The sequence below is a fragment of the Heteronotia binoei genome, chromosome 10, assembly GCF_032191835.1.
Source record: "Heteronotia binoei isolate CCM8104 ecotype False Entrance Well chromosome 10, APGP_CSIRO_Hbin_v1, whole genome shotgun sequence".
NCBI classification, from domain to species: Eukaryota; Metazoa; Chordata; class Lepidosauria; order Squamata; family Gekkonidae; genus Heteronotia; species Heteronotia binoei.
Genome location: NC_083232.1, coordinates 82,803,983 through 82,823,400, shown reverse-complemented (window position 1 = coordinate 82,823,400; position 19,418 = coordinate 82,803,983). Strand labels below are relative to the sequence as shown.

At 42.0% G+C, this 19,418-nt stretch overlaps 1 protein-coding gene across 1 annotated transcript in view; it reads right to left on the bottom strand.

Annotated features, from left to right (window-relative positions):
- Nucleotides 1-19,418, bottom strand: part of SUGCT (succinyl-CoA:glutarate-CoA transferase) — a 438,101-nt gene that overhangs the window by 50,557 nt on the left and 368,126 nt on the right. The window contains exon 13 of the mRNA XM_060247665.1: nucleotides 14,549-14,612. Within this exon, the coding sequence (XP_060103648.1) occupies nucleotides 14,549-14,612 (64 nt within the window). The remainder of the gene's footprint in view (nucleotides 1-14,548; nucleotides 14,613-19,418) is intronic.

Below are 19,418 nucleotides of genomic sequence, written 5' to 3'. Positions count from 1 at the left end.
AAAGGAAAAGCAATGTGTCTTACATGTTTCTTTAATGGGCCTTTGTGGTCAGAAAATAGTTTTGTTCAAGTGCCTTCACAGCTTGGAATAGGTGACCTTTCCTGCTTATTTAGTGGAAGGGCTCAGGACCCAGCAGATATGTTTAAAAAGATGCTGGGAGAGGTAGACAGAAAGAAGCAGATAGCCACTGCTGGGAGCTGGCTGAAGGACCTGGAGATACAGGATCTTTATCTGGTGATGTTATATGGGGTAGTGTATCTGTTGCCCCACACGAGTGCATCTGTACCTCCACTTGTTTATTTGTAAATACCTTAAAATGTCTCTCCAGTGCACTCTCCTTCCAAAGGAATCAGTGCACATACAGCACTACCCTGGAGCATTGTACCACCCAAGAAACATGGACATGTATTCCACAACTGAGATGAATTAATGCCAGCAAGTGGACCATCATAGACCATAGACAGAACATGTATTTCACTTAAACACAATGGAATGGAACTAATTAATATCTTCAGCTGTTGATTGTACCATAACCAAGCCTAATAAAACCAAGTAAAGTATATGAAAGACACACACACACCATCAGAACACAAAGTCCAGAGAAGCACCTTACCAGTCTCACTTTAAATTGCTCCAACAATGTACATACACAGTCCACAAAAAGTTTGTGAGCCAAACACTGTATTTATGTCTGTGTTTGCATTAGGGATGCTCAGCATACCTGCCAGGTCACTTCACTTCCCATTTGCCAGTGGTGATCAGGAAACTAGTTAATCTGCAGCCTGCTTGCAACTTGTCCATGTGCATCTGCAACTACCAGAAACTGACTCCCAGCTGATGATGCATCAGCGCAGTGTCAGCTTCCAATTTCCTACTAGGAAAATTTGGTTTTGCACTTAGCAAGGTTTTTTGACCAGTTGGAAGTCAGGTTCTTCTCATCTCCTCTCCTTGAAACTTTGCTGTTTTCCATACTTGTTGAAATGAAGCAGATTTGGGGGGGGGGGGGGGGGGTGTCCAGGTGATTTTTCTTCTCTTCTCCTCACCCCAAAATGTCAGCATGGGCTACACATGAAAAGGAGAGGCATTCCATTTTGCAATGGGGAGCTCAGAAGCATTGCTTTCGTTCCCACCATCTTGGACAGGAGAACTGAGCTCTTTTTCCTCTTCCTTTTACAACTTCACTGTACAGCTATTTTGCTAATGGGGAGGTGAATCAGAACCCAACTCCCAGCTGATTTCCCCCAATATGCTGGGATTTGGCTTCTGACCAACAGGAAGTTGCAAACTAGTTGGACAGCTGTTCGAGATCCTTGATAAAATCTGAACATAACCCTGACTGGCTCACAGTCTGACGACTGTGAGTATTGAACAAGGTAAGTTCAACTGCCAAACATGTCAGCTGAGAAACTCATGGCATTGCTAGTCTGCATTTGTCCCATCATCATTTCTGTTACCTATAGAGATCACTCTAGGTCTGCCAAAATAACTGAGTTTTATTTTGTTTGCAAAGTCCTGGCATCTGTCTCGGGAACAGCACACAAACTTAACCTAGACCCAAGAATTTATTCAGTCTGCTTTTCTAAACAAATAGATTGGAAGTGACTTGTTGCACTATTTTATTCAGCAATTTTTTCCCCCACAATGACATGCATCAATTCAGCCTCCCCTCTCTTTTTTATTTTAAACTACAGTCTAAAGATTACATAGTGGGAGAGCACTGCTGGCAGACAAACTACATATCCGTTATATCAGGAAGTTTAGGACAAATCTGTGTTTTATGCCAACATGTCTCAATCATTATATTTCACAGTTACTGTATTTAGAAAAGATTGGAAATTGGAGACCTGCAGAATAAGCCAGAACATAATCAAAACTCACAAGTCTTTCAGAGGCTGTTGGAATAAAACACAAAGTACATCCATCTATCCAGGAATAACCATGGCATTAAATATAACTGCCCGCCTGTGTCTGAATGATTGGCTAATTTAAAACAGTGTTTCAGGACAAAATGGACATTACTTTGTTCATATTTGCAAAGTATGCTGCTTGCACTCACAATTTTTTTCTCTATCTGGCATGTAAATTTTGTAGAGAATTTGTCCTTTATCAACCATGTATTAATAAATTTCCACAAAGTCCGGCAGAATCAGAATGCAACTAGAACTAACAGGAAAGAGGGGCAACTATGAAAAAAATTCTCTGAAAGTCACATGCTTGCTGTCAGGAAATCCTAAGAAAAAGGAGGATTTGAAGAGCAGTCTATTAAAAACTGTTTTCAGGTTTAAAATGGGGCAATGAATAGATCCTACAGCAGAGTTTATAGGGACTTTGATTTGTGGAGCAAATGAAAGCCAGGAAGTAAAAATTCTCTTTCAGGAATTAAACCACTAAACTTTGACTAGCAAGCTAGGAAAGTAGCAGAAGTAAATATATTACCACTATTAAATCCCATGCCTCATCCTTAGCTTCTAGGTTCCCAGGAGTGGCCACAAACACAGAAATCTGAATGCTTGCCAGGATTACCCTTTCTTTTCAAACATATTGAATCCAAATGTGACTTTGGGTGGAATGTGTACAACTTCTGAAAGGATCTACAAATACAAATAAGATCCTTATTGACAGAATAGGGTGCTTTCACACATCTGAAATAATTTGCAAGTGGATTTTGCCATTTCACACAGTAAAATCCAGGTGCAAAGTGGACTGAAAGTGTGTTATTGTGTGTGTGTGTGTGTAAGCACCCAATGGATACCTTTCCCATACATACTGATTCCATATGTGGAAGGACCACCACCAGATTATTCCACAGTTGCCAGAAACTCCAGCTCTGAGAAAACTGCCCACTGCCATATTTTCTCCCAAGAGGGTCACATGTCTCCATTACTGCTTGGAGGTTCATCATCATGGTCAAATCGGTGTGAATGTCTCAGCATAGTTTAGATTGTACTCTGGGGGAAAGGAAGGAGAGGCAGAAAACTACAGAAGAGGTCCTCATGCTTTCTACTCTGACTGGTGCCAGCTCTTCAAGGTCGCAGGTAGAAAAATCTTCCATATCACCTACTACCTGATATTTTTTAACTAGAGATATTGGGGACTGAACCTGGGATCTTCTGAATGCAAAGCAGATGCTGGCAAACGGCAATGAGACCTCTAAAGACAAGTGGCTTTGATGGGCTGCTTGGTTTGATATATGCATCTTACATTGTTTAGGACCATGTGGCTAGCTATAAAGCAAACACTGGGTGAAGAAAAAGTTCATTCAACCTCAGCATATGCTGGAATGTGTTTCCATTAGAATTGTATGGGAAGTGTTATAGTCAGCGTCTTCCTTACTTGCAGCCAAGAGCTACTTACATTCACATCTTATCACACAGCTGCTTATTGATTTAGCCAGTCAGGTTCATGAGGAGATGTAGTGCAGGAGGAGGTGTATATGACACTCTTGCATAATTGTTTACTGTGTTAGATTAAGAGGCTAGTGTTCAAACTCAATTCTGCCATGAAGCTTGCTTGGTGATCTTGCTCAAAGCCACTCATTCATAGCTTGACCTATCTCACAGGATTTTTGTGTGGGTAAAATCGGGGACTTTTCTAGTACTGTCATGTTCTTTCCAGTACTAGTACTCTTCTGTTATTAAAAATGTAGTAGAAAATAGTGAAATAATTAAGAGTGAAAAAATTAATAGTTCAGAACAATATTTGTTGGCTTTGAAACCACTATTTTCTTAGTTTCAGATCCTTCCACCTCAGCCCCATCAGGAACATGACATTCATAAAGGTGTCCTACCTATGATACATGATGGAAAGTATTATTTTCATAGGTGAACAAAGCAAATGCCATCAGTCCAACAAGGCAGCAAACAAGAAAGATGGTCCAGGCTCAGCCCAAATCACTGCCTTTTATTTGTTTATCATGAAGAAATAAAAGCCTATGGTATTTTTTCATTGAGTTCTGGAAGGGAGATTGGTTGTTTTTAAGCCGCCTAAACATTATAAGCTCTCAGTTATATTAAGTCCTGCTTACATTTTTTTTTCAAATAGTGAACAAAGGAAATAAGGTGGGAATAAAACTTTAAGCCAATGCAACATTTTGCTAACGCACAAAGATTCATGTCCTGTAAATCATATTGCATGATTTGCCTTCTTAGGGGAAAAACAGACTGTGTTGAACTCCATTAAAAAGAAATATGTGGAGAGTGCATGAAAGAATGCATAGAGTCAATCTCCAGTGTCTTAATACTAGAGGAAAATTATCTAAATATTGAAAACATGTTCTTACTTCTAATGGAATGGAGCTTTGCTGCAGCCAGTGGAAAACATTTTCCTATTCCACTAATTATTAAAGATCATAACAATACTTTAAAATGTATGTGTGCTGAAGTAATTTGGTCATTTTACAATGCACGTGAGACACACACGCATGTTGTAACAATGGCCCACAAAGGACCATACAAGCACCTGGTGGAGCTTGTCGCAAGGAAGAGGAAGAAAGTACTTGACGAAACTTTGGAAAACAGAGACCAAAATCTACTGTACCAGCCAAAACATATACGATGAGCAGCGCTGGCCGACAGGGAACAGAATCACACAATACATTGGCTGGCACAGGGCATTAAAAAAAACACACTCAAGGATTGCTATACTACAATGTACCATATGCTGATGGTTTAAAAAACTGACACAATAAAAAAAATGTTTCAAGAAGTCAGTGATTAGTGCTGCTGACAGCGACGCCAGAGCAAATGTTTAGGATCAAGGTGCTGCTCTATTACAAATGTTTACTTATGAAAGAATTGGATTCCAAGGAATAAACATTTCTATTGAACTCGTCGTCTTCAGTGGAAGGCTATCTCAGCTAAAAGATCTGTCAAACAAATTCAGCTTCCTTGGTTTTATTAAGATATAGAACACAGTGAAGCAAAGCAACTCTTCTTTGCTAATCTATGTCACTGGAAATGTTGATAGTTCAATGCAAATGGTAAAGTTTAATATATTGGTAGAGACAGACTGAGATGTTTTAGGGCCCGGGGTAGGAAAACAAATGTCACCAAAAACACACACACTTGCCATGATGGTGAAAGAATAACAATAACGAAGTAATTGAAAAGTAGCTATTCGTTAACGATACTGCAAAATCTGCTTCTGGTTTATCTCTTCATGCCTAATGTTATGGCTAGGCCTGCCCCTTACAAGAAAATAAAACTACCATGTTGCAGCACATAATTAAAGAAGTTAAGTGTATGAAGACTGAGAATGGATCAATGTTTTAAATAAAGCACTTTTAGAAATATTGGTGAGCTAAAATAAAAAATCTAATGGAGAAAGAGGAATTGCATGAACCCATGGTGGGCATTTGACAAACACAATGAAAGAGAAAACACCATCTACTTATAGTCTTTTTCTGCCTGCTCATTTAGAATTGAAGTCCCACAAAACTATGAGCAGTTATTATTTTAAAAGGCAAACTAGCAGTGTAATTTATATATTTATTTTTGCTAGTGGATCTTTTCTGGTTGTATTTTTCTTGAGTTTTTAGCTGGCTACTACCATTAATAGTCCTTCTCACATTGTTACTCAGGCTGAGTTCTAGCTAGGATTGCTTGGGTCTCTCCTAGCAGCCGGCAGGGGATAGAGAGTGCATTTACTGGGAGTAAGGAGTCTCACTCAATGTTTCAACAATATCCCTGACATGACTTCGTGACCTGGAATGACATCAACATGTCATGGACATTGGGATGATGGTCCGGTTTTTGCGTTAAAACACTATGGTAGAATTAGCTTCTACCATAGAGTGTTTGCCCCAAAACCAGAGCATCGCCCTGATGTCCCAATGTCACTTCCAGATAATGTTGAAGTCACATTGGAGATGTTGCTAAAACATTGGGTGAGACTCTCATTTTTTACAGTAAGTTCCCCCTCCACCCATAAGCTGATCAGCAGTGCTGGAAACAGGAGACCCCATCCCCCATCAGAGGGTCTGGCGTCCCTAGTTCTAGATACAAAACTGGCTACAAAGGAGAAGGAAATGAACCATCACTACCACAGCCACTGCACAATCACAATGCTGTTTGGTAGCTATCTGAGACAGAGTGATTAAAATATGGAATTTACCACCAGAGGATGTAGTGATCTCCACAGGAACAAATGGCTTTATAGGGCGGTTAGATAGGTTCATGGAGGATAAATCTGTCCCTGACTACAAGCCATGATGAATGAGGGGGTAGTAATTTGGAGGTAGTAATCTTCCAAATCTCAGAGCTGGGAAGCTACATCAAGGGAAGACCTCAGTCTCTATGCCCTGTTGTTGGCCATCCAGAGGAACTAGTTGGCCATTGTGTGAGACAGGATGCTAGACTAGATGGACCACTGGTCTGATCCAGAAGGGCTCTTCTTATACTCGTTGGTTCTTATTGGAGAGGTGAAGAGAGCCAAGGCTCAGCTCACAAGCGATTGCAGCTGTCAAACACTGTATGTTCTCCTACCCAACATATTTGCCACAAAGTTTGTGCATCCCTGCTATTAGTATGGTAGCCACAAAGGCACTCACCTTTGCAAAATACATGTTTGTATGTGCTGTCAGGATGCAACTGACTTATAGTGACCCCTGCAAGGGATTTTCCAGGCAAGAGAGAAGCAGGGGTGGTTTGCAATTGCCTTTCTCTACAGAGTCTTCCTTCGTGGTCTCCCAACCAAATACTAACATTGCTTAGCTTCTGAGATCTGATGAGATCCGGCAATACCATGCCACCTTCATCTCTTGGGAAATATAGAAATTAACAAATGTAGAGGCAAACCATTTCATAAATTGACTTTTCTCCATTGGGCAGAAAATGGTTTTGGGGAAGAGACTGCTGTGGCAGGAGCTGTAGCCCCTGCAAGTAAAATAATGTCCAAATTATTCCTAATCCAGATAGGCCCTTCCTAAAAATGAAAGTGCAGAATACTAAAGAAGCATAACTATACTAGCTGTGCATTTCCCTAAAAATGCAAACATTCAGTGCCTCAAGTTAAAATTCCAGATATTAAACAATATTTTTAAATATTTGTTTCCTGTTTTTTCAACCAAAAACATTCCAGAAGCAGCTACAAACACCTATTAAATTTTAAGTATACAAAGGATAAAAATCCACAATTACCATCAGGTAAAAATCAGAAAACAGCAAGGAGAAAACTTTACAAAAATACAAAACAGTTAAGTTTTCATTTCTCTTTCAGATGTAGGATCACTAATCAATGTCAGCAAACTTATTACATCTTTATTAAAGTTCCTTTCCCCACCATCCTCCTTCCCCCAGCATTTAGACCACTGCCAAATGAGTTGACATGCATCATTTCTGCTGAGTTCCTGAAAAGGTACTGAATTCCTTAAAATTGAAATCAGCCCTGCAAATGTAAAAGACATAAGCAGCCAGGACTGATGACTAAAAAAGACGAATGAAGTAATGGTTATGCTGGTGAGGCTGTTTGTCTCCTATGTGCCATAAATAGTGAAGCGAAATTAAAAATTTCTCAAGCAACTTCAGCTATGCACTAAAAGAGAGAGAGAGAGAATGTGTGATGAGAAGCAGACAGGATCAGAAGTTCAGGCAGAGGTGCTCACTGTAAATGGAAAGGGATATGTAAGATCCTCCCCCCAAATCTCTGTTGTTGTTGTTCCTATTGTGTGAGATCTCCTAGCTGCAGGAAACTGTGTCATGGAGTGCAGATTTTCTTAATTTCCTGCAAAATCCCCCAATGGAAGACAACATTTTTCAAGTGACATTCTTCTATGCATGTATACCTCATCCTTCTAGACCTTCCCTATATTCCTTACCATCAACATTCCAGTCCCCCACTGCATTTTCTAGAAGCCTATAAAAGAACGCCTACTATTAACAAAGTTTTTAAAATTAAGTATATATATCATTAAGTTCAGTCCAATGAAAGGTTTCTTCCTCTCCCCTCCCCCCCATTTTTCAATTAATATTCAGTGTCTGAGGACTAAATATTACTGCTAACAACACTAGTGAGCAATAATCATTTTAAATGCAGTGTTCATTAATGGTATGTGAAATCTCACAAAGAGCTCCTAAAGGGAATCAATATGTCATCACACTTTCAGGTGTGCAGAAACGAACTGGTTTTTGAGGGCCTTTGGATGAGCCCACTGTAGGTGAGAAACAGACTGCTGTTGTTACTTGATGAAATTTAAAAATTTCTTCTTCATGGGTCATCTTGGCATTTCGCCCTTCTTCCAATGTGCTCAAAGCAGAATCTCCTCAGGCAGGCTGAGCTGAGAGCAGGGCTGGATCTTGGGGGGGGGGGGGGGGCAGAGGGGGGTGCTTGCCCCAGGCGCCAACGGAGAGGGGAGCGCCAAATTGGGTATGGAGTCCATTGTATTCTATGGGGCCATAAGATAGAAAAGTCCATAAGGGGGTGTCATTTTTTAATTTTGCCCCCCCTCAAAAAACATGCAGATCCCGTCCTGGCTGAGAGACTTGTCCAAGGTTATTCATTTAAATTTCATGGCTTAGCAAGTGTTCACTTCACTGGTTCTCAAAGCTGCTGCTAGTGCCTCTGATTTAACCCTACTAAGACAAACGTAAAGACTCATGTGCAGTATGGGAGAACTGTTGTCTCCGGGGATCTTAAAAGCAGTACTGCTCAGAGCATGCAGTACTTATTACTGATGTCTTTGTGGATCCTCCGGTCCAGATTGGAGACTTGCCAGACATTGCTGGGGATGGGGGTGCATCCACCTCTAGAAGAAGATACTATGGCTAAGAACTCTGTGTGTGTGGCTTCTACTGTCTTGAGATGACTTCACTTATACCAAGCCTTTCTTTACAATGGGGACCCAAAACAGCTTATTCTCCTCTCCTCCATTTCATTCTCACACAACAATTCTGTGAAGTATTTTAGGCTAACAGTGTGTGGCTGGCCCAAGGTCATTCATTGAGCTTCCATGGCACAATGGGGATTCAAACACGTGAATCCTAGATCCTAGGCTGAAACTAGGGTTGCCAAACCCCCAAGTCTAGCTAGGAGATTCCTCAGTCTTTGGAGCTTCAATTTGCTGCCGGCCAGCTGGCCAGTGGGGAAACCCCACACCCAAAGAGGTTCATTGTGCATCGACGTGGTCAGTGCAATGATGTTCCACAGAACTGACAGAGAAGTTACATCATTATGCCAGGGACGTCATACATTGATGCGCTAGCATTTTGGCCAAAACCTTTAGGGTAACCATAGAATTTTGGCAAAAATGCTAGAGCATTGACATGTGATATTCCTGGCATGATGAAATCACTTCCGTGTGACATCATCACACTGACCATGTTGCACACAGTGACATTGCTATACCCCCACCGCCAGGACAATTGGACCTGGCAACCCTAGCTGAAACTCTTACTACTACATCACACTGGCTTTTGTACAGTGGCTGCTGCTGAATAATAGAATCATAGAGTTGGAAGGCGCCCCCAGGGTCATCTAGTCCAACCCCCTGTACAATGCTGAAAATTGACAAATACTTTCCTCCTCACACAGTGACACCTCCTCCATCCCAGATGGCAAAAAAAAAAAACCCAAAACCCAAAAAAACCACCCTCCAGGATCCCTGGTAAAACTGGCCTGGAGAAAAATTGCTGACTGACTCTGAAGTACCAATCAGTATTTCCCTGGGTGTGTAAGGAAGGGCCACAAGAACTATGCACTGATGCAACCCCTCCTGCCCTCCTTCTCGTGATCTGCCAGAATCAGCATTGCTGTCAGATGGTCATCTAGCCTTTGTATAAAAACCTCCAAAGAAGGCCACCACTTCCCGAGGAAGCCTGTTCTGTCTGGAAGTTCTTCCTAATGTTCAGCCAAAAACTTTTGATTTAAATTGAACCCGTTGGTTTTGGTGCAGCCTTCTGGAGTCATAGAAAACAACTCTGCACCATCTTCTATGTGACAGCCCTTCAAGTACTTGAAGATGGTGATCATATCACCTCTCAGTCATCTCTCCAGGCTAAACATGTAGGACTTGGTCTCCAGACCTCTCACCATCTTCGTTGCCCTCCTCCTAGACACATTCCAGCTTGTCTATATCCTTCATAAATTGTGGTGGCCAGAACAGAACACAATACTCCAGGTGAGGTCAAACCAGAGCAGAGTGAAGTGATACCATCACTTTGCACAATCTGGACAAGATACTTCTGTTGATACAGCCCCAAATAGCATCAGCCTTTTTGGCTACCACATCACACTGCTGACTCATGTGCACTGTGTGGTCCCCTAGATCCTTTTTGAGTAGCGAGCAAATAGGCCTGGGTGAGTCATGCAAGTTGCATGGTGGCAAGTACCCAGCAGTTGCTGCTGGGCCTGGCTCTATCTTGTTGTTCAGTCACACAGTCAAGTTCGACTCTTTGCGACCCCATGGACAAAGTCACATCAGGCCCTCCTGTCTTCCACCATCCTCCAAAGTCTGCTCAAATTCGTGTTTGTTACATCAGTAACACTGTCCAGCCATCTCATCATTTGCTGTTCCCTTCTTCTTTTACCTTCTGTCTTTCCCAGCATCAGGGTCTTCTCCAGTGAGTGCTCCCTTCTCATTTGGTGGCCAAAGTATTTGAACTTCAGCTTCAGCATCTGACCTTCCAGGGAACAGTCTGGGTTGATTTCCCTTAGGACTGACTGATTTGACTCTGAAGATTCTTTTCCAGCACCACATCTCAAAAGCATCTATTCTTCTGCACTCGGCCTTTCTTATGGTCCAGCTCTCACAGCCGTACATTACTACTGGGGATACCATCACTTTGACTATACGGACTTTTGTTGGCAGGATGATGTCTCTACTTCTTATTATACTGCCCAGGTTCACCATAGCTGTCTTCCCAAGGAGGAAACGTCTTTTAATTTCATGGCTGCAGTCACCATCTGTAGTGATCTTGGATCCCAGAATTGTGAAGTCCGTCACTACTTCCATGTCTTCCCCTTCTATTTGCCATGGTGTGATGGGTGTGATGGAGGATCTGAGTCTCCCTCAAAGGCCAGAACAGCACAGGAAAGGACCTTGCCCCCTTCCAGTGCCTTTTACTGTTAGCAACTGAGGGTTCAGGCTGGTAATACTGTCGTACTGAGAGGACATTCATTTATTAAAGTTACCAGTGACGCTTCTATTATTTTTGAGGGTTTATAGCACTGCATGTATTTTGCCTTTGTTTATTACATTTCAGATATTTCCATTACAAACATCATTTGTTCATGGTCCCAATCTCTGAATTTAAGTAACCACAGATAGGGCCATATTTTATAAATTAGACACTTGCTGCAATGATTCCGGAACATAATCAGCCTCAAGGCTAGAGGTGGCCTAGAGGCCCATACAAAAACGCCCACACAGACTTGGTGCTTGCCTCAACACAAAAACACATCATAAAACAATTGAAAGGAGTAAGAGGGCAAAATCCTGAGTTACAAACAGAATGCTTTTGCTGCTCTGCATCTGGAAGTCCTGTTGCTGTGGGAAACCTTTGCAAAAGGCTTCTCTTCCCTCCCCCCCGCCCCGAACCTGTGGAAGTCTAGGGACCCAAAACATCAGATAAATAAATGTTTTAAATAAATAAATATATAAATAATATAAATACGTAATTTTGCTACTCATACCATGAATACATTTTCTATCTGAACCCAGTTTAAATACCTTTTACCTACTGCTTGTAGTCAACTAAAAAATCATCATATTGGACTCAATTGGTTCATCCACATATTTCTCAGCATCACTGAGGAAGATATCCAAAGAGTTTGCAGCCTGGGTCTGGAGCTGCACATATGAAGCCCACACATGTGTTTTCCTTGTTTCTTGGATAACACCAGGGCTTTTTTTGAGCAGGAGTGCACAAGAACGCAGTTCCAGCTGGCTTGGTCAGCATTCCGGCTCAAAAATAGCCCTGGAAAGCAGCCACAGGCTCTTCCCTTCCATGGCATCTCTTGTCGGAGCAGGTCCAAAGTGCCAGCAAAGGAGGGAAGAAAGAAGGGAAATAGTTCTGTCCCAAGAAAGTGTATTGCTGGTGAAAATCTGTGTTGGGATGGGGTGGGGGTGGGGGCTGTTGATGCATAACACCCATCTGTTCACAAAGCTACTTACACTCACCTTATTCTGTTTGTTTTCTTTACTTATACTAACCATTAGTGGCTAGATGATCACACTTCAGATGATGTCAGGGTGTATGGCCTAATATGCTAATGAGTTTCTTCTGGGCTTTTTCTACCAAAAAAAGCCCTGGATAACATTCTACACTTCCTGTTTTGGGAATTAAAAAACATCTGCTGAGCAAAGAGGTTCCCTTTTCCTGCTCCCCATGAACCCATATTCTATGCTGTAAGCATAGAATATGGGCATGCTGTGTCCAGCTCTTGCAAAGTTTTGCTACAATGTGACTTCTACTGATTGTCCAGTAGACACTGCCCTCCCAGTAGACAACACTCCCCCCCACCTATGAAGGAGTAACTGCTTCCTCTGGGCACAAGGTAGAGCAGGGCTCCAAATGTACATTTATAGACTGACAGAGGACACACATATGAAATACCAGCCACTGAGGATGTGACTACTGCCAATAATTTTGTAATTATCTTCATTGTCGTGTGATATAGGAATGTGTAATGGAAAGTTCTCCTAAGAGCACTGTACAGATTCAAAAATGACAGTGCCGCAACATTGTTTTTCTGGCGCAGGAAACAAAATACTTGTGTCTAATACCGCTAATAAAATCATTTTAGCCATCTGCTTCAATACAAGACCTTTACAGAAGTCCAACTAAATGAGCAACCATCGGAGAAAAAAAATGATTTATTTTAGATTCACTGCACTGTCACAGATTTTGAGTTTTAATAAAGTTTAAAATAACTAAGGTTTGGGGAGCACTGCAGAAAGTGGACAATGCTTCCAATCCTTCCTACCTCTGCTGACAGCCATTAGGACATTCTTTTCATCTCCTTCCTCTTTGTGCAGTTTAACCTTATCCCTGAAGGAGTATTTCCTTTTCCAAAGATAGATTGTGGGCTGCATGTAACATAAAAAATGTTATGTATCTTTCCTGTAGCCATCTGATTGGTGTTTCTACCTTATATATAAAAGCACCAATGCTCAATTTTGAGTTTACCTCATCGTTTAAAAAACCCCCATTCTAAATGTTTTTCTACCCTTGATGTAAAAAACACTTTATTTGCTGGAATAGAGAAGTGCTCCAAACATACAACAGCTTTGCAACTACTGTTATTAGTTTGAGAGAAAGAAAAATGGAAGACATGATTGTTCATGTGATTTGCTGTTACCTAATTGCTGTGATTTGCTGTTACCTAATTTTCTGTAAGCCTAATTAGAAATAGTTTTTGCATCACATTGGTTATTGTTGGAGGCTGTGCTGTTCTGTTTTGAAAATTTTGGTACCATTAATGATTACGACTGTGAGGATCCTGAGAAAGTGTAGTATGTCTTCCAGTAGCAGAAACATCTTCGGGGTATATTATTTTATTTTTGATTAAAAAAAATTCCGTGCCATCTTTCCATCTAGACTGGCAATGAAGGAAGGCAATAATAGGAGACAAATGAATATCCCTTGGGAACCAATGTAGATGAAACAAGGCTGGAGTGATCTGGTCCCCATGACCAACTCCACTCAACATCCCTCTGTTACCCAGCTCTATTTTACCATTTTATTCAAACACATCAAGGCACCGTTTATGTAAGGCTCAAGGTAAGCCTAAAACAAACACAGATGTGCATGTATACACTGCTTTCTTCCCCGATTAGTCCAACTGACTCCAGGGTAAGCAATTAACTTCAAAAGGACTACTGTGGAATAAATGGTTTGAGGACTGCCGTCATAGATGGTTTAACAGAAACATTTGTAAAAATAAAGAGCGGCCATTTCATCAAACCTATGCTCAGATTTTCTTCCCAGATAAGGGTTCCCATACTTTGTCAAAGGGAGCCTTTCATAAAGCCAAGAAATTAACCTGGAAGGACTCTGACATTCCCTCCTCCTTTATAAGAAGACTGTCATACACTGGTATAATGTGATTTACTTGGGGCTGCAGGTACAGTGAAGTCTTAAGCAGTCACAACCGTCAAAGTCCAATCTACTTCAGTGGGTGTAACTCTAGCTAAGATACCACTATCAATGATTTTCAGAAAACACAAGGGAGTGCAGAGCATATGAGTCAACCTCCAGATGACAATGGGAGAGTTCTACTATATGCACTGCTGTTCTAAATACAATTCCCGTTATTGTGACCACCATGTGGTTATGCCAGAGGAATGGTTCGTGCTGCAAAATCACTTTCCCACCATCACTTTCACATTGCAATGTATGTACATGTGCTCCACATCATGCAGATACATACATCTGAAATAAACATACACTAATCTCTTCTTTTCAGGGGAGAGGGGTGGGTCAAAATCCTCGCGTCATGTGTTTCTACAGTGCTGCATCCACAAAGGCCTCACCCCTCATTGAAATAGGGCAGTAGTCTCCGAAGCTGAATTTCACAACATACCACCTTGAGGAAAGGAAATATATATGCCTACCTGGGACAGCTATCTTGCCTGCTGTTGGATGATCCATCTCCATGATAAGACCATTGTGCAGAACCTACACAAAACAAAAAACAAAAACAAATATAATAACATAAGCACCAGTGGCATTTGGACAACATTACACTCATAATACAAATGGATAACTAAACTCCACAGCCTCCATGCTAGAATGGCAGGATGAATTAGTGCTGTGACTGGAAGTTAGTGAGTCTTTCAGTATTTGACTCTTGTTGCTGGTGTGTTTAACTATTTGGTCATGAATACCAGAGTACATGTAACATATCTACAAATAATGGTGGAAAGATTTTCATACTGTTCATGCTACAACATTTATCTTGGCAAACCATATGGTGAGTTGAATAAAGCTTTGTCCTTTCGGTTTTCCAGTGGTTTTGATCATGCCTTTAACTGGGTGCGAGGTGGTCAAAATATTTAACGAACAACTCTGGAGGCGGATGGAGTGTAATAGGGTCTCAGTTAATTAACAAGGGTGCATCTTATGTGTAATGGCAAACCACCCCGTAAAAAGTCTGCCACGAAAACGTCATGATGGGATGTCACCCCAGTCGGAAACGACTGGTGCTTGCACAGGGGACTACCTTTACCTTTATCTTATATGTCACCTCTTCTGTGGAAAGTAATACCTGCATAATCTTTGAGTTTGTTTAGATCATCAGACTGACAATATGTACTGTATCATGTCTAAGTCTCATGAGTAATGTATGTTCTTTATATTATTTGAAAGCAGCGTCACCCCAGAGTCGAAAACAACTCGTGCTTGCACAGGGGACCTTTCCTAAATGGGGAAGGGGGGGGCAGATCGCCCACCTTTGCTGTCTCCCTGCCAGGCAGGGAGATGGCAAAGGCAGTTCCCGGGCTTCCCGCCCCCCCCCCATTAAACACCCAGGTGGGGTGTTTAAATGTGAAGAAAAGGCAGATTGGCCATCTTTGCCTTCTCCCCGCCAAGCGGAGAGACGGCAAAGAGAGTTCCTGTGCTCCTTCCCATTTAAACACCCTGGTGGGGTGTTCATTTTTTGTGACAGTCTACGTTGTTTGATGCCCATTCCGGCCCATTCCGGCTTTTACCCTGTCCCGTTTAAATGGGGGGGGGGGAAGATGACCCACCTTTGCCATCTCCCCACCAGGCGGAGAGACAGCAAAGAGAGTTGCCGTGCTCCCCCCCTACTTAAATACCACGGCGGGATGTTTAAATGGGGGGGAGGAAGATCACCCACCTTTGCTGTCTCCCCGCCAGGCAGAGAGACAGCAAAGAGAACTCCTGGGCTTCCCTTTCCTGGGCGGGTGTTTAAATGGGCGGGGCAGATCGCCCACCTTTTCTGGTACCTTTAAAAAAAAAGGCCAAGCACAATATCCCACGGTACTGCGCTTGCGTGAGTGGGAAATGCCCTCTCAAAAAATGAGATTCGGTTGAGACCTCTGATCAACCAACGACGGGATCAATGCTGCTTAGAACTGAAGGATGGAGGGATGTTTGATCAGGAAATTTGTTGTAAAAAAGCTGCAGGGTATAATAGCGACGGGTTAGGGATGGATTTAATGGTGAGTGTGACCACGGCCATTGACTTCAATGGTGTTAGAAGGATGAATCTCTGAATAGCATAGCACTGTTTAAAAAGGCAATCTTCTGTAGCTCAGGCCACACAGATAATAATTATTTCTCCAAAGTACCTATAACATTAGTCAGATAACATACTGTACAAGGTTGTCAAGGATAGAAACAAGTGTGTGTATACATATACATATACATACATATACATATACATATACATACATATACATACATATACATATACATACATATACATATATATATATATATATTGTGCAAGAGTGACTGGCCCGAAGACACCCAGCAAGCTTTCATGGCAGAGTAGTGATTCAAACTTGGACTTCCCAGATCCTTGCTGGACCCTCTAGTCACTACAATCTGGGCTTTTTTTTCTGCCAGAGCCCACAGGAGTGGAGCTCTGCCTGGCCAGGCCAGGGTTTCTGCTGGCCTGACCTTCCACGTGCTCCCAGGCCAGGAGGTGTGGCAAATGAGCTCCTGCTAGGCTTTCTCTACAAAAAAAGCACTGACTACATTACACTCGTTTTATACCACACAATGCGTATCATAGTTGGCAACGATCAACACTCATGGCAAGTATTCTTATCATGATATCAAACCGCCAGTGAGAATATGTTAAGACTGCAGCGTGCAGATCAGGCCTTGCCTGATTGTATTATTTCCAATGTGGTAAGAGATGCTGGTATGAGAAACAGCAATGTGGCCATGGCTTTCCACAACATTGTAGTCCCACAACACGGGGGACTTAGACCACCAGGAGGAGTTTTTCTATATTTACTATACCACCTTGGTAATGTATGAACTGGACTGGACCTCCCAATTATTCTTCCAGATTATGCTGATCATCAATGCCACATGAGATTCCCCACTGCTCTCATGAATGCTTGCAAGTTCTCATTTTGCACTTCAGTATATCAAATAAGATTATTGGGTCATGTTGGATTTCAGATGCAAGGCTGTTTGCTGTGTGCCACAGCTGGGATGGTCTAGAGAGGAATCAAGTTGCTACTTCCCAAAGGCACTTCTGGTGCTGTAAAATTTATGCATTCCAAGGATGAACCCTGGGCTTTTGGTAGGCTGCTGGTTAGCCAATTGGCCTCCCAGTTCGGCATGGATATATTTACATGTAAAACATTCAACAGAGAGTATTTAAAACATTATTCATAATATGGAGAAGTGTCCAAATCTGAAAGTCCAGTTCCATGCTCATGGGGCTGGTTGCACTGTGCTCGGAAATTGAATTACAGGGCTCTCTGCACAGCTGTAATTTTAGATGACATATTCCTGTCTCTCCATGTCAGCTAGAACCAGTTTATGGTAGTTAACTATGAAATATCATGCAAATCAATATAATTTTTCTTTATTTTACTTTGCTTAATTTTCTGGCTGCCTTATCTACAATAGTTCTGTTTTTAAATGTTCTCCTTGGCATTTCTAATTAGAAAATAAAGATCCCCCAAAGTATAATTTTTTTATTGTTGACATCTGTCACATTATCAAGGTGAGGAAGAAAACTTTCTAGAATTATGAACCATAAAATCTGTTCCAAATGGATACATGCCATGGTGTTCAGTGACTTGCGACTGTAGAAGGAAACTCCAAACCCTCATATTTAACAAAATCTGAGAAATAAAATACAAGGGGTGTGCATTTGGTTTGTACAAATTTTAAAAATACCTGAGCGGGGGGTGGAAACCCCTTACTGATATTTTCTAGTGTTTTTAAGTGAAATGTAGATCAGAGATTCTATTCTGTATTCGGCTACTGATACAGCTGACTCCGAAAAAGCCGATTTTTATTCAGGTGCATTCAGCTATATGGAGAAGCCCTCTCCTCCTTGCTTGCTGAGTCTTGCCGCCGCTGCTGCACTTAGGTAAGGCAGTAGGCATTTAAAGAGACCATGGCAGCAGCATGATTTAGCTAGTGCCTTCTGAGTTCATTTGCTGTGCTTATGCTTTTTGAGTGCACAGAAGGCATATGCTTTCTGAGTTCATTTGCTGAGTTCACTTGCTGAGTCATGCCCTCACTGCTGCTTTTGGAGCCCATGCAAGTCAATTGGCATTCCTGTCTCCCATTATATCCAACAGGCTTTCAAGACGCTCACAGTTCCCAATGGGCTATCTTAGTCTTCATTTTAGTACATCCTGGAGCAAGCATGAAGGAGCAGACTGTGAGGGGAAAGCTGGGGAGAAGGAAGGGGTAAAGTGGAGCTGGGAAGGGAGCTGACCCATCCCCCACCTTCAGCTGATATCTCCAGACTCCCTCCTTCATTAGCAAGAAGCTACCATTGTGAGTGGGCCTTCTGACAGCTCTCATTGGTCAGCAAGTGACCACCTAATCCCCCCTTTGACACCGGCTATGATCCAAACGAAGCACACATCAGAGGCAATGCATGCAATCATGCTTGCAGCATTATACATATAAGCTAGAAGCATTATAAATGTATTGATGGCTCTTCGGGACAGCTTGCTTATTTATTTTATTTCATTTTGTTGGCAGAATAATTAACAAAGCAATGGTGCACAACTTGATTGAAGAGTAGATAAAGGCTTATTTAGGAAGTAACTAGGGATACCCAGGCCTCAGATTCAGTGGGAGCTCACAGGAGCACAGCTCCTGAACCTTTCTGAGAGTTCCACCTCCTCCTTCTGAGAGTTCCACCTTCTTGTCCATTGAATAGTATGTGCAGCTGCATAACAACCCCTGGATGAACTCCACCACCTATTTTTCTACAAAACAACCCCTGGGGATACCAGTCTCCCCCAGAATTACCGCTCATCTCCAGACTACTAAGATCAGGTCCCTGCAGGAAATGGAAGATCTGGAGGGTGGACTTTATGGCATTGTAGCCAACTAAGGTCCCTGTCCTCCTCAGGCTCCATCTCCAAATCTCCAGGAATTTCCCCACCTAGATCTGGCAACCCTAGTTCAATTAACATACTCGATAGGAAAGAGTAGAGAGAGAGATAGGTTCCTAACTACATTTTTAGTGGAAAGAGAGGATAAGACTGAGTGTGGCACTTCCAAGGAGAAGGGGGAAATTGTCCTGACAGCAGCAATCTGGAGACAGACAAGGAATAACACTTTAAAAAAGAGAAGATGCTGATCGCACTATCCTATCTAATTGTCTTCTTGCTGTCCCCCTGCAGGGTCCTTTGGTTTGTACACCAGACATTGCTTTTTCCAACACAGTTCTACCTCTCTTTTCTCCCTAATGGGGACCTAAGGCAGCTTACATAATTCTCCTTGCATTCGCTTTAGCCTCACAATAAC